The sequence below is a fragment of the Engraulis encrasicolus genome, chromosome 16 (assembly GCF_034702125.1).
Source record: "Engraulis encrasicolus isolate BLACKSEA-1 chromosome 16, IST_EnEncr_1.0, whole genome shotgun sequence".
Lineage (NCBI taxonomy): Eukaryota > Metazoa > Chordata > Actinopteri > Clupeiformes > Engraulidae > Engraulis > Engraulis encrasicolus.
Genome location: NC_085872.1, coordinates 29,781,550 through 29,796,629, shown reverse-complemented (window position 1 = coordinate 29,796,629; position 15,080 = coordinate 29,781,550). Strand labels below are relative to the sequence as shown.

Genomic DNA, 15,080 nt, shown 5'->3' with positions numbered 1-15,080 from the left:
TCAAGTGAGCTCAGGTGCTTAGGAGAATGTTACACCCCTGTATCATTTTCATGCATTAAGCATTCTTAATATGGTAAATTTTCAATAGCTCTAATTCCTGGAGTGCTAGAGTGAGACTACAGCCAATATATATTTCATGATGTCATGAACCTATACAATGATTTTATTAACAAAAATATGTCTTATATACACTCAATCGTGGTAAATCAAAGGGAATTCAAAAATGTATGTAATAACTATGGTAATTATTCCCTTTGCATCTTTAATTCTCAGTGACTCAGCCTCTCTGTGATGATCTTATACCTGGACACCTATATTGTCCGTCAGTACAATTCATTTTGAAATGTTCTTCTTTGTTGTTTTATCTTATTTGGATGTTTACTAAATTTCACTGATCCCCGTCCCAACTCTTTTGAGACGTGTTGGATTTATCAAATTAGAAATGAGTACATATGTCCCCCAAAACAATATTTTTTCTCGGTTTTAACACTTAATATGTTGTCTTTTCACTATTCTCCATCTAATGAATAGATTGAATGTTTTGAAAATGATAGCATTTTGATTTTATTCACTGTTTACCAAACGTCCCAACTTCATCGGAGTTGGGGTTTGTATATGGTATATTACACCTGACATGAAATGAGGCACAATTATGGATTTCAATTCAATGTAACTTTAATACATTCATACATTTAAACAAAAAAAGTTGAATTATTTCCATAGTTAAATGTTGATTAACTCACAACCATAATGGCAGTTAATGAGGTAGACAGTTTTTCTTTAATGGCAAGGCCTGCAGCGAGTCATCTTTGTATGCACAGCAGATAAATACTTCTGTGAAGATTGTGAAAAGCAAATTGCATAAGTTATGTGCACGACACTATCTACATACAAGACACATTCTAGGGGTCACAATGTTTTTCAGGCGGGGCGTGTGGTCTTCTTCTCCACTGTTTGCAGGTGTTCTCTGGCTTTGTTAGGCGAGCTCAAGACTGTGTGCTAAGATCTGTATAATTTTGGCCTCTTTTCTCTTTAGTGCAAGTTCACATTTTTTTCTTTGTCTTCGAGTAATCCTTTTCTACAGATCTTTTTTTTTGGTACCCTCTTGATTTTTTTCTTCAGTTTTTTTTAAGCTTAGTGCACAGGCAACACTAAACGTTGACATCCTGATTATCAGTCCAAACTGGCCGGGACAATAAATAAGAATCCCTCAAAAGGGGACTGCTGTTCATTATTAAATACAAGCCAACAAACAGTAAAAACAGGTTACAAAAGAATGGTATAAAGAAATCTTAGGTAGATTCTTTGTGCCTAGGTAAAACACAGAATGCTGAAACGTGTAAGCATCAATACGTTCGGTTCAAAGTGACTCAACAGTAACAATGTCAATCTCCACAATTTGGGGGGGAAAGGTCAGACTACTATATATTAATAGACAACTTTCACATGTAAACAAGTTTTGCACATTACAAAACAAAAAAATGGAAATTTTGCTCCCTTCTAACATAACCGTGTTTTCCCTATATAAAACTGATTACAGGGCCTACTTTCTCAAAGTTAAAAGCTAGACCACATATTTTTCCCCCCAACATTGCAAACAGTGGTACCAGACTGTTTCAGGTCAGGTCATACAGATTGCAAGGCTGCCACTGAAGCGGTACGGCAACACGTTCAGGCACAAGCTGTGACGGTGGGCAACACTTGTCAATTGAAGCACAGGCACATAGTACATCATCAGAAACACAATGGCAGTAAGTCACACAGGTGTGACAAAGCATCAGATACATGGACAAAACGTCAAACTATGGTGCCCTTTAAGTATGCAACAGTCAACATTTGACCATTTTATAACCATACAAAGATAGGAATTTCGGAATTCAGTGGTCACAATGGTAGGTAGTGAGCGTGTTCACAGCGAAAGGGAACGTTTTTTTTGTGAGAGGTTGAGAAAGGAGTCAAGATTGGTCTCCAGGATATGCCACATTATGAAGGCACAGTGGTCAGAGAAGAGAGTGATACGATGGGTCTGTAACAGTGGACTGATCTTCACACACAACAGGAGCCATCAGCATCAGCAGCTCCTAGATACAACACTGACAGTAACCCTGAACTATGTACTGTATGATGCAAGACCATGAGTTCCTCTCTGTCTCTGGATGAAAAGACAATCACAGTCTATTTTCATCTTTTCCAATGTGAAAGGCTGAACGTGTAAAATAAATACTTAAAGTCTTGTGTTAAAGCAAAGGGGTTGATTTCTCTCTGGATTGATCGCGAGTTTCAGCATGATTTCGGAGTTCACCAAGCTTGTGAATGGGACATTCATTGTCGTTGCTGCCAGCTTGTCCTCCAGAACATTCACTATGATTAAATTACTGATTGACTAAGTTCACATCCAAGCTGGAACAGCAGAATAAACTGCATAATAATATGCAAAAAATAACAAATAGCCGACGGGGGATCTAAAATCTTGAGGTTTTTTTTAAAGGAATAAGAAGTTGAAGAGTCTTTGATGAGTCAAAACGATAAAATAAAGGATCCTGGACAATGTGCTAGGAAAGGCCAATACTGAGCTCTAATGGCAGAATAAAGCAAAGCATTAGTAATAACCTTCTAGGCGAAACCCTGAGATAAAGTGTATATCCCACCAGAGATATACCACGAGAACCTGGAAACAGGACCAGGTTTACAATCTTTCAAAATAGCTGCTCACAGTGTCTGCGTGAGTCTTTGGGGGGAGTTCGTCGCAAAAAAAGCAACAACAAAAAAAGCAATTGTGACGAGCATCTGGAAAAAAAGCAGCTCTGATAGAAATGTAACATAGAGGGGCAAGGCAAGGCCAGTCAATAGGCTGGCCACGCGTGGACAGGACATGAGAAGTGAAACCTCGTGTTGGTCCAATGTCAAGCCTTGCCCTGTATAAGAAGACGTAGAGGTGTCAAGGGTCACTACCAAGTCCACTGCCCACATGCCCACATGTCAACACAACACATCCATCAGCAAGTGAGTGACTGTGCTAGGCTGCGGGCTGCAGGCTGCACCCCCCCCACACGCTAGCTTGCCTCTAGTCACTGCCGTGGCGGAGAGACGGAAAAGGCACCACCTGTGCCCCCACTGTTTCTCCACCTGTCTCTGTGACACGGGGAGGGGTTTTTGGAACGGCAGGGGGGGTGTGGGGGGTGGAGGAGTTGTGTTTGTCACTCGTCTCTCCATGCGTCCCCACAGGGGTAGGGACAGTGTGGGGCCGGGGTTGTAGAGCAGGGGACGGTGGGGATGGGGGGAGTTGGTGGAAGGGGTGACGGGGGTCAGTCGGATCAGATGTGGCGGCCGGTCAGGAAGTAGAGGGGCCGGTCCTCGCTGCAGTTGGCCGTCTGGAACTCGTCTCGCAGGCGGAACTGCCACTCGTCCTCCAGCTCCAGACGCACGATGGTCTGCCGCAGGGAGCTACGGTCCTGGCAGATCACACACAACGTGGCTCCTGCACAGAGACAGACACCAGCAAACACAACATTAGACCCAGAACATGAATTAAGACATGGAGAAAAATAGAGGCTTGTTGTATATTTATACAATCATGTTCACCACCACACATGCGTAAGGCTCATAGACACCTACATACATGTGTACATGTAAGCATACAAACATACACAAATCAGGAATAATTAAAGGGACACTGTGTGAGATTTTTAGCTGTTTATTTCCAGAATTCATGCTGCCCATTCACTAATGTTACCTTTTTCATGAATACTTAACACCACCATCAAATTCTAAGTATTCATTATAACTGGAAAAATTGCACTTTTCATACATGAAAAGGGGGATCTTCTCCATGGTCCGCCATTTTGAATTTCCAGAAATAGCCATTTTTAGCTGCAAAAATGACTGTACTTGGACCATACTAGACAATATTTGTTTATTACTTAGTAAACTTTCATGTAAAGATCAAATTTGGCAGTAGGCAGCCCAGTTTCAATGAGCAGCATAGTTGCAGTACCTTTTTTGACCATTTCCTGCACAGTGTCCCTTTAACCCTTTCATGCAGACACCATGAAAAAAATGTGCAAGATTTTTTATATATTGATTTTCTCGCTCATAATGGAGCTAATATGAAGAATCTTTTGGAATTTTTCAAAAATCTCTTTTGATGTGGAAGTTATTTTACTGTCCACATATGTGGACACTGCGCATCAAAGGAGTGAAAAGTTATATAGGCCTATACTGTATTTCAAGTTCAAATTAAGCTGTTTTATTCATTTTTATGGTGTTTTATGCTATATAACAACACAATATAACACTTTAACACCATATATCACTGTAATTAACCAACAACAAAAACATATATATAAAAATAGCATTGTTTATATAGGCGGTCATAGAAAAATATGTGGGAAATTCTTATTGCATGCAAGAAGACAGCCAATGCTGGTGAACAAAAAGCTCAGTTTGATTCAGCATGTACTCTAGCTCAATCTTACATCATTTATGTTGTCCCTGTATAAAAGGTAATGTGAAATTTGCCTCCAGACACATGCGTTCTGTAGTCATTCATCAGCATTTTCAAGTATTTTCTGTAAAAAATAGTGTTAAATAGACCCCCTATTATAAATGTAAGTTAATTTACTTACTTCCCATGTTACCTTGTGTCATATTACAACATTATATGACACTTATGCATTATACATTACACTATTTAAGAAACAAAGATGAAACAAAGAGAAAAAAAACTGTCAATTTAGCAATATTTACATACACAGCTATGGCAAGATTTGTGGGGAAACCTTGTTGTATGTGGAAAAAACCTTAAATTCTGATGAAGACACATCTGTATTTGATTCAGCATGGATTCTAGCTCAATCCTACATCATTTATGTTGTCCCTATATGAAAGGTAATATGAAATTTGCCTCCAGACACATGCGTTTTGTAGTCATTCATCAGCATGTTCAAGTATTTTCTGTGAAAAAATAGTGTTAAATAGACCTCCTATTATAAATGCAAGTTATTTTACTTACTTTCCATGTTACTATATGTAATATTACAACATTATATGACACTTACACATTATATATTACAGTATTTAACGAACAAAGATGAAAAAAGAGAAAAAAAACTGTCAATTTAGCAATATTTACATACACAGCTATGGCAAGATTTGTGGGGAAACCTTGTTGCATGTGGAAAAAAACTTCAATTCTGATGAAGACAGATCTGTATTTGATTCAGCATGTATTCTAGCTCATTCCTACATCATTTGTGTCATTTTGTGGTGAAAGAAACCCGAAATATGCCTATAGACACGTGCGTGAAACACTAATTTTAGGTAGTTTTTCTTGAATTTATTAAATTAAAAGTGTTAAAATGTGTTAAATATGTTAAAAATAATTTATTTTCACACTATAATCATTATAAATGCTCATAACATTAAGTATTTGCCCAAAATGAGCAGAATATTCTCACGGTAATCATAAATAATATGTTTATCATTAGACTCCCTTGATGCGCAACGTCCACATACGTGGACAGTAGCTTTATATTGTATAAAAACCTACCTTTATTGTAAATTTGGATTTTAACAACATAGACTTCTCAAGTGAACTGTACTAAACATCATAATATTTTTTAAAACCTGAAATTGCCCTTTGGTGTGGTTGATTTTCAGATATAAACATGCTTGTTATGGTCATAATTCACATCGGTGGATTTCTTAGATTGATGATGTCATCAAACACTTAATATTTAGTGCAAAAAGTTATAACTGCTGTTAAAGTATTGTAATGAACCTCATGGTACTTCCCATATACAATTTGGAAAAAAATAACCACTATTTACCTATCTAAAGTGGGGTTAGAATTACTGTCCACGTATGGTTTTTTTTTCGTTTTTTTTACTGCACCACATGTACTTTGAGCTCACCTTTCAAGAATCTGAACTTCTTCAGAAGGCCAGACACCACGAAGGAGTCGCACAGGTAGAGCAGCAGGCCACTGAACACCAGGCCCTGATGGTCCAGGTTCACAGAGTGGGGCCTCGAGCTCACATAGCACACCGAGACCTGTGCAGAGACACCACACATAAACAGCCTTATACAAACAGCCTTATACAAAACAGGTGCTTACAAATACACAGAATTCAGCTTTAGTCTTTTAAAGTTGAGGTGGGACAAAAAAAAAAGTCATCAGCCGGCCTTATTACCTCAGGGCCGAGGTTGAGGTAGCTGTCGATGGACAGCACGGGGTTGCTGGGGTTGTAGACGGCCTTGGGGAAGAGCCGGTGGCTGCAGCTGCCCAGGAACTTCTCCAGGAGGAACTGGGCCGGCGCGGCCAGCAGGGTGTGCTCGCTGTCGGGGGCGCACACGTACTGGGAGGCGCTGATCGGGGTGGAGCCCTCCAGGCCCTGAGAGATAGTGGGGGGAGCAGACTAAGGCAAGTCAGTAAAGGGGATGTGTCAGAAGGTAGGAGGAAATAGGATTTCACTTCACGCTGACATGAACGTTATTATGGAAGAAATTGCCACTCTGTGTCAGATCTAATATGAAATATTCTATTATCTGGTAGGTGTGTTGGAGTCAGTGATTGAGGGAGACGGTGAGAGAGGGAGCGAGAAAGTAGGACAGTGACTGAGTAAGTGAGTGGGTGAGCGAGTGCGTGAGTCAAAGAGCAAGTGAGTGAGTGAGTGAAGTGAGTGAGTGACGTGAGAGAAGTGAGTGAGTGAAGTGAGTGAGTGAGTGAGTGAAGTGAGTGAGTGAAGTGAGTGAAGTGAGTGAGTGAGTGAGTGAGTGAGTGAGTGAGTGAGTGAGTGAGTGAGTGAGTGAGTGAGTGAGTGAGTGAGTGAGTGAGTGAGTGAAGTGAAGTGAAGTGAGGGCGAGTGAGTGAGTGAGTCAGTGAAGTGAGTGAGTGAGTGAGTGAGTGAGTGAGTGAGTGAGTGAGTGAGTGAGTGAGTGAGTGAGTGAGTGAGTGAGTGAGTGAAGTGAGTGAAGTGAGTGAAGTGAGGGCGTGAGTCAAAGAGCAAGTGAGTGAGTGAGTGAGTGAGTGAGTGAGTGAGTGAGTGAGTGAGTGAGTGAGTGAGTGAGCGAGAAAGTAGGACAGTGAGCGAGCAAGTGAGTGGGTGAGCGAGTGCGTGAGTCAGAGAGCAAGTGAGTGAAGTGAGTGAGTGAGTGAGTGAGTGAGTGAGCGAGTGACACATATATAACACATGTATGCTTAATGTTCTTAATTGACCATAATGTTCTGTTACCCACTTTTATTTTATCTGTAAGCTTTGACAACACTGTTACCAATAGTCACGGCATTAAAGCATATTTGAATTATATTGAATTGAATTGAATGAGTGAGTGAGTGAGTGAGTGAGTGAGTGAGTGAGTGAGTGAGTGAGTGAGTGAGTGAGTGAGTGAGTGAGTGAGTGAGTGAGTGAGTGAGTGAGTGAGTGAGTGAGTGAGTGAGTGAGTGAGCAAGTGAGTGAGTGAGTGAGTGAGTGAGTGAGTGAGTGAGTGAGTGAACGTGGTAGTCTGATAGAGTGGATGAAGTGCTGGGTAAATGGGTGAGAGAGTGACCCCTAAGTGACCCCCAAGTGACTGACTATTGCCTCTTTTCCACTGCCGGTTTTCTGGTAGGCCTACAGCTCGACACAACACGACCCAGCCTCCACTTTTTGCTTTTCAAACGACACAGCTCAATCGTAAAGCAAAAAGGGGTGGCTGAGTCGCGCTGTGTCAAGCTGTAGGCCTACCAGAAAACCGGCAGTGGAAAAAGAGGCATAACGGGACTTGATGAAGGGGGACCTCACCATGAGTTTGGGCTTGATGAGGAAGTCCTTGTGTCCTCCGAGGGGGATGTGCTTCTTCATGAAGCTGAAGTGGTTGAAGCGGCAGACTAGCAGGCCGCTGCTGTTGGCCCTCAGGTTGAAGTCCACCTCCTCGCAGGTGTACCTGAGCCAAAGCAGAGGACCACAGGGTCAGACCAGAGAAGGACACAGCATTTACTCCCTCACCATGCCTGCATACATGCACACACACACATGCACGCACACACTCACACACACACACACACATGCATGCACGCACACAGGCATGCACACACACAGGCATGCACACGTGCACACGTGCACACACACACACGTGCACACACACACACACACACACACACACACACACACACACACACACACACACACACATGCACACACACACACACACACACACACACACACACACACACACACACACACACACACACACACACACACACACACACACACACACACGCCAACATATACACACCTGTCTGTTCACATCCACTCTCTGTCTCTGACACAAAGTGCAAATTTCCCACTCATGCAAAATGCAGACAAATCTGCGAGCACACACTCTCACACCTGCACATATGCATACACCACGGCTAAGCTCTAACCTCATGCTCATCAGAACACAATCATTACTTGTTTGTTTTTGCACTGTTGTTGATGACAATGCAGACTATTGCAATGCAAACATTTGCCTGAGCACTCAATCTCACGCTCAAGTCAAACAACCTCTTCAAAATACGCTCTGTCCACAAAAATAATTTGTGTATTCAAAAAGCACGTCAGCGAACAGGAGCCATCCATACATGCAGGCACACACACATGCACGCACGCGCGCACGCACAGCCCAACCGATCACTGACAATTAGCCACTTATTTCACGATTCATTTATTGTATCAGAGAAAGCATCCGATTCTGTTGTACTCAAACTGGCCTGTTTTGAATGCATAAATAAAAGAATCCAAATGAACAATAGGATACATTTTTTTTTAACCCTTTGAGGAGTAAGGACTTTCCCCAGGTTCTTCTAGAATTTTACTTGAACACTCTACTGCTCCCATCGAGGTCTGTGTTAAAAAATCTTGCAAAGTCCTTATGCCATCATAATGAGAACTCAAAATTTGGGCAAAATTCTAATCACATATTTGTGATGGTACTCCTCAAAGCCTGTTTTATCCCACTCACCGGTTTAGGTCGCACGCACGCACAGCCCAACCTATCACTGACAACTAGCCACTTATTTCACGATTCATTTATTGTATCAGAGAAAGCATCCGATTCTGTTGTACTCAAACTGACCTGTTTTGAAATGCATAAATAAAAGAATCCAAATGAACAATAGGATACAATAGGATTTTATCCCCCTCACCGGTTGAGGTCGTACTGGACGTTCTGCGTCAGGTCCACGTTGAGCATGATGAAGTCGTGCAGCTGGCAGCGGGAGAAGGGGGCGGCGGTGGGTCGGGACGCCAGGCCGCTGCTCCACTTGCGGGCGCCGCACGTGGCGTACATGGCGATCTTCGGGGTGCTCTCCATGTGCCGCAGCACCGTCTTCAGAGACACACTGGTGACCTCCGGGGCGCTGTGAGAGAATCATACATTGAGCGTAGTGGGCAGCGGGAGAGGACCAGATAGGATGATAGAGATTACAGTGTGCAGCCATTTTAGCACATTCTTCCTTCACAACACTATCAGTGACATAGACAAAATGAATAGTAATCCCCATGTGCTTCAGCAATGACTTCACATTACACTTAACTGTCGCTTTTATTCAAAGCAACTTACAGTTATTTACAGGCTATTGTTTACAGTCCCTGGAGCAGTGTGGGGTTAAGCTGCCTTGCTCAGGGGCACTTCAGCCATATGGTAGCGAGGGGAAAGGTTCCTGGGGCCTGCAACCCCCTGATCTAAAGCCCATCTCCTTAACCAATAGGCCACAGCCGCCCCTATACATAGACATTTGTGACCTCTGGGGCCATGGTGAGATGAGGCGGGGGCTGGGGTTGGTATGGAGTGAGGTCAAGGGATGATGCGCACACAGATGCACTGTGGATGGATGCAAACTGACATGCAAATTGGGCAAGAGAAATCATGCACCTGAAACGATTTATGGGAGCCGACATAATGATTTGACTGACTGACATCAGCTAAACTGACATCAATCCAGCCCAGCTCTTACAAGCAGGTTCAGTGAAAAGAGAGAGAGAGAGAGAGAGAGAGAGAGAGAGAGAGAGAGAGAGAGAGAGAGAGAGAGAGAGAGAGAGAGAGAACAAGAGAGAGAGCGAGAGAGAGAGAGAGAGAGAGAGAGAGAGAGAGAGAGAGAGAGAGAGAGAGAGAGAAAGAGAGAGAGAGAGAGAGAACGATAATGACAGAGACAGAGACAGAGACAGAGAGAGAGACAGACATCAAGGACGGACAGACAGCCAATCAGAGACAGACAAAGAGACAGACCACGAGAATGTTTGTGCAGTGTTCCTTACCCACTGCTGTCCTGCGCGTAGTAATGGGCATTCCACAGCACGCAGGAGTCGTCCATCATGACGATGAAGGGCCAGACGTCCTGTCTCCGCACCCCCTGCTCCTCCTGCCGGTTACGCTCCAGCTCCAGGTTGTGGTAGGACAGCTCCTTAATCATGAAGCGGGCCGCTCCTGCACCCCGCCACAGACACAACATACACTACTTTAACCACACTAATAATACAGTATATTCATAAGACTGCCAAACTTGAGCTTAAAGGGACACTGTGCAGGAAATGGTCAAAAAAGGTACTGCAACTAAGCTGCTCATTGAAACTGGGCTGCCTATTGCCAAATTTGTTCTTTACATGAAAGTTTACTAAGTAATTAACAAATATTTTCTAGTATGGTCCAAGTACAGTCATTTTTGCAGCTAAAAATGGCTATTTTTGGAAATTCCAAATCCCACACAGTGTCCCGTTAATGCCTAAATATTAATATGTAATAAATGGGTGTGATACCAAATAAGTGTAATACCATGTACCAACCCTAACACTAACCCTAACACTAGATGTGAGTACAAAATTGGTACATGGTGTTACACTGGTATAACATGGTATTAGTTGTTATACTGGTTATTACACTGTACCTAATGTGGTAGATCCAATGTAATAGTGAACCATCAAAATGAAGTGTAACCTGAATGTTATTATAACATTTTTTAAATCAGACATGGGCAAGAGTTAAAGCAGTACAAACTATAACAGAGTCATGGCCCACATTATTTGAATGCAAAAATATGCCAATTAAACAACAATTCTACGGCCCTTCCATGGCTTAACGGAATAGGGCACTCGTCTGCTATGTGGCCAATCCGGGTTCGATTTCGGCCCGAGTGCTTTGCCGACCCTTCCCTGTCTCTGTTCCAAACATTTCCTTCGCTCTCTCCATCTTCCCTATCACTAATAAAATCTAAAAGTCAAAAAAAATATCTAATAAAAAAGCAAAAAAATAAAATAAATAAAAAATGCGCCTGTATGCTAATTGGCAGACAGAGCTCTCCCCGTAGGTTGTGGGTGGATGGGCGGGGATGGTCACACTTACCCACTCCGGAGCTGTTGAACATGGCGGGCAGCACCAGCAGGATGTGGTTGGGCCAGTACTTCCTGTAGAGGGGCATCTCGTACTGCTTGACCACCAGTATGTGCAGGTGGTCAGCTCCCTCCATGGCATGGTAGATGTTCAGCAGACCGTGCTCCTGACGACCCGTGGTGGGCGTGAAGATTGGGCTCTTCAGGCCACCGTCCTGCGGGCGCCAAGGTGGGATAGAAGCCATGAGAGAAACTCTGAGTTGAAAGCACTGCTATTGCTCTACAGAAAAGCCGACGTGTTACTTTTGACCACAGATGGGCAACTTGGCTTTTCAGAATCCCTACTTTTAGCTTTACACCTCAGAAAAGACTCCTGCGCGAGTCGAAACGTGTCTGTGCGTGTGGAAAAAATAAAAAGTAAATAGCAATGTTGCCTCGGGACCCTCCATTACTCCTTGGAAGTTTTGAAAAGAAAAGAACCTGCGATATATACGACCCAAGGCAGTGCTCTCCTATCTCTCTCCCTACTTATAGTAGTTGGATTCATTTCCTGTCTCAATTTTTCACATATGAATAATAACTCAGCAACTTCACTGACAGATTACCACCTCCACAACAACAACAACCAAACCAATTTATGTTTTGTTTATCAAGTTGTGGATAAAGAGTCTATCCTCCCTTGACCCTGCGATGGGTCGGTCCGGGGCCGGTGCCTCACCTTATCTGAGAGCAGGGGCAGGCGCATGCTCTCCAGGTGGCTCCCCTCCTGGCTGAAGATGAAGTGGCGCTCCTTGGCCTTGGGGATGATGAAGTGCAGCTGCACCTCCTCCCCCAGCATGGAGGAGCAGAAGGTGAAGGCATGGAAGGTGCAGTCCGAGAGCTGGAGGCAGGTCAGGGGAGGGAGATATGGAGAGAGAGAGAGAGAGAGAGAGAGAGAGAGAGAGAGAGAGAGAGAGAGAGAGAGAGAGAGAGAGAGAGAGAGAGAGAAAGACAGAAAGAAGGGAAAGGTGACACATGAGAGAGAGAGAGAGAGAGAAAGAGAGAGGGAGAGAGGGGAAGACAGAAAGAAGGGAAAGGTGACACATAAGAGAGAGAGAGAGAGAGAGAGAGAGAGAGAGAGAGAGAGAGAGAGAGAGAGAAAACGAGAGAGAGAGAGAGAGAGAGAGAGAGAGAGAGAGAGAGAGAGAGAGAGAGAAAGACAGAAAGAAGGGAAAGGTGACACATGAGAGAGAGAGAGAGAGAAAGAGAGAGGGAGAGAGGGGAAGACAGAAAGAAGGGAAAGGTGACACATAAGAGAGAGAGAGAGAGAGAGAGAGAGAGAGAGAGAAAACGAGAGAGAGAGAGAGAGAGAGAGAGAGAGAGAGAGAGAGAGAGAGAGAGAGAGAGAGAGAGAGAGAGAGAGAGAGAGAGAGAGAGAGAGAGAGAGAGAAAACGAGAGAGGAAGACAAAGAGCCATATGCAGTTGTTAATTACTACACTTACACAACAGGACAGTAGAGTGCAGTCACAAGTCACAGACCCATAATAACCCGCTGGCCCAGTAATAGCGCTCTGCCCTCCCACTGGGAGCAATTTCGCTGTAATAGAGGGACTCACCTGGGTGGCAGGGCCAGCCTCGCAGTAGTGGTGGCAGTGCTCACAGTGGTGAAAGGCATTGTGGGCCGCGTATGTGCTTAGCCTAATGGACACGGTGTCCCGTTTGGCAGGCGTTTGGCTCCCAGCCTCAGTCTTCAACCCTGAAAACAAAAACAAATACAACATTAACGCACGTCATGACATGAATGAGTAGTGAGGAATGATGCTGTGCAACTTACAGGCCTACTGGTGACCTAAAACATTGACTACCTTTACATGACGTTTTTTAATTCCGAATTAATCATTCAGAATTAAATAGTTCCGTCAAGTTTACTTTAATCTCTCATTTAATTCCGAATTATGAAGTGTTTTCAAAGCGGAATTTAGCAGAAATTAAATTGAGCTTTATTCAGAATTGAAGTGATTTACAGTAATTCTGAATCAAATGTCTCATGTAAATGTGGCCACCCATTAAACCACAACCCATTTAATTTACCTTTAGCTTTGTTAGGCATTTTCTCCGAATACAAGGGGCTGGAGATCCTGAATTTGGGGTCCCGGGGGTAGGGGTCGAAGGGCATCTTCCTCATCTCCTCCACGTCGGGCCACCTGGTGACGGTGGTGGGGGTCTCGCCCGAGCCCTCGGCTATGTCCTCCTCCAGGTCCTCCTCGTCATACACGTCCACCTCCAGCAGGCGGATCAGCATCCGGAACAGGATCCTCAGAAACTGCAGGTAAGCACCTGTCTTCCCCACCTACGGTGATAAAAAAAGGAGCACGGAAAAGAGAGAGAGAGAGGGAGAGAGAGAGAGAGAGAGAGAGAGAGAGGGAGAGAGAGAGAGAGAGAGAGAGACGTCAGCCATCAGAGAATGAATGTAGGTCAGTTACAAGCTGCGGCAAAAGTCTGAAAATCCAGGAGAGCAGCTGAGGCAGCAGAAGCAGCAAGTACAGTACAAGTTTCATGAAAACCACTCTCTAGTTTTAGACAGAAATGCCTTTGACACTTATTGCTTAAATCGAATTCTCCTTGTTCATTCTGTAGCCTCTTTGCGCAGATGGGCCAGCCGGCCGGTGGGCTTGTTCACTTATTGCTGAAAGGACTCAAGTACTGTACATCATAACAATATTGCTATGGCATTTCAGAGAGACTATGACATTACAGATTAAGACTTGGTCATTACAATGTTGGTGACAGTAAGGCTATAGCATAGGCTCCGCGCAAAGGGCTTTAAAATTGTGGATAGTTTATGAACAGATTATTTTCTGACTATTACAGGATATGCAGGTTATTTCACCACCCCTTCATCATAAAGCTGAGTTAGACTAAATGTCACGAGCGAGGATGCCAGACAGCGGCATCAGCAATAAATGGGGGGGGGGGGCTGGAACTGTCTCCCTGAAAATAAAATCTGCACACTACTACTGTGCGTGTGACACTCACCTGTGGGGGCCCACTCAGCAGCAGGCGCCTCGGGTGTGGCATGGCAGGCCCCTCCGCGTCAGCGTGGTGCTTCCTAGCACAGGTCCACTGCCTGTAGTACAGCGACTGCTCCACGCCACCCAGCTGCAGGGGCAGTGGCGGCCGCAGGGGGCTGCTCCAGGCAGCATCGGCATGGGGCAGCAGGGCCTTGGAGCTGGCCTGGTCCTGGGCACCCGGAGCCAGCAGAGAGTAGGCCGCTCGCGACAGGACAGCCGTGCGCGGGTACAGGTGGGCCCGAGCTGTGCTGCAGCTGTGCCTGTGCGCTTGCGTGGACTGGCTGGGCCGCTGCGTGGTGGAGGAAGACGAGGGGGAGGAGGAGGACGGGGAGGAGGAGCAGAAGGAGAGGGGGCCTGGGACGGCCGAGGTGGAGGAGCCTGGCTGGGAGTCGCACTCCTGCTTGACGTGGCGGGGCGAGCAGCTGGCTTCCTCGGTGCCGCTGCTGCCCGTCTCGGTCAGGGAAGACGAGTTTGAAGAGAGAGGGGCCTTCTGGGAGGTGTCGGGCATTCCGGAAGAGCTGACGCCATTCTCAGTCAGAGAGCCTAGGATTCAGAAGCGGACAGAAGCGGAGGGAAAAATGAGAAATTAGTCTGAATTCTTAATCCGTAATGCCTCTACATCCTTACTGAAGTACCTAGATATTGTATATGACTAGTAAGGAGGCTATGAGAAGGCCACTTACT

At 44.6% G+C, this 15,080-nt stretch overlaps 1 protein-coding gene across 1 annotated transcript in view; it reads right to left on the bottom strand.

Moving 5' to 3' along the window:
• Positions 1–679: 679 nt before the first annotated feature.
• greb1l (GREB1 like retinoic acid receptor coactivator) overlaps positions 680–15,080 on the bottom strand; it is a 66,599-nt gene continuing 52,198 nt past the window's right edge. The window contains exons 23-33 of the mRNA XM_063219331.1: positions 14,362–14,939; positions 13,417–13,675; positions 12,942–13,081; positions 12,064–12,225; positions 11,359–11,560; positions 10,278–10,446; positions 9,167–9,379; positions 7,782–7,923; positions 6,192–6,392; positions 5,913–6,051; positions 680–3,478 (exon numbers count right to left, since the gene is read on the bottom strand). Coding sequence (XP_063075401.1) covers positions 3,315–3,478; positions 5,913–6,051; positions 6,192–6,392; positions 7,782–7,923; positions 9,167–9,379; positions 10,278–10,446; positions 11,359–11,560; positions 12,064–12,225; positions 12,942–13,081; positions 13,417–13,675; positions 14,362–14,939 — 2,369 coding nt within the window. The 3' untranslated portion in view covers positions 680–3,314. The remainder of the gene's footprint in view (positions 3,479–5,912; positions 6,052–6,191; positions 6,393–7,781; positions 7,924–9,166; positions 9,380–10,277; positions 10,447–11,358; positions 11,561–12,063; positions 12,226–12,941; positions 13,082–13,416; positions 13,676–14,361; positions 14,940–15,080) is intronic.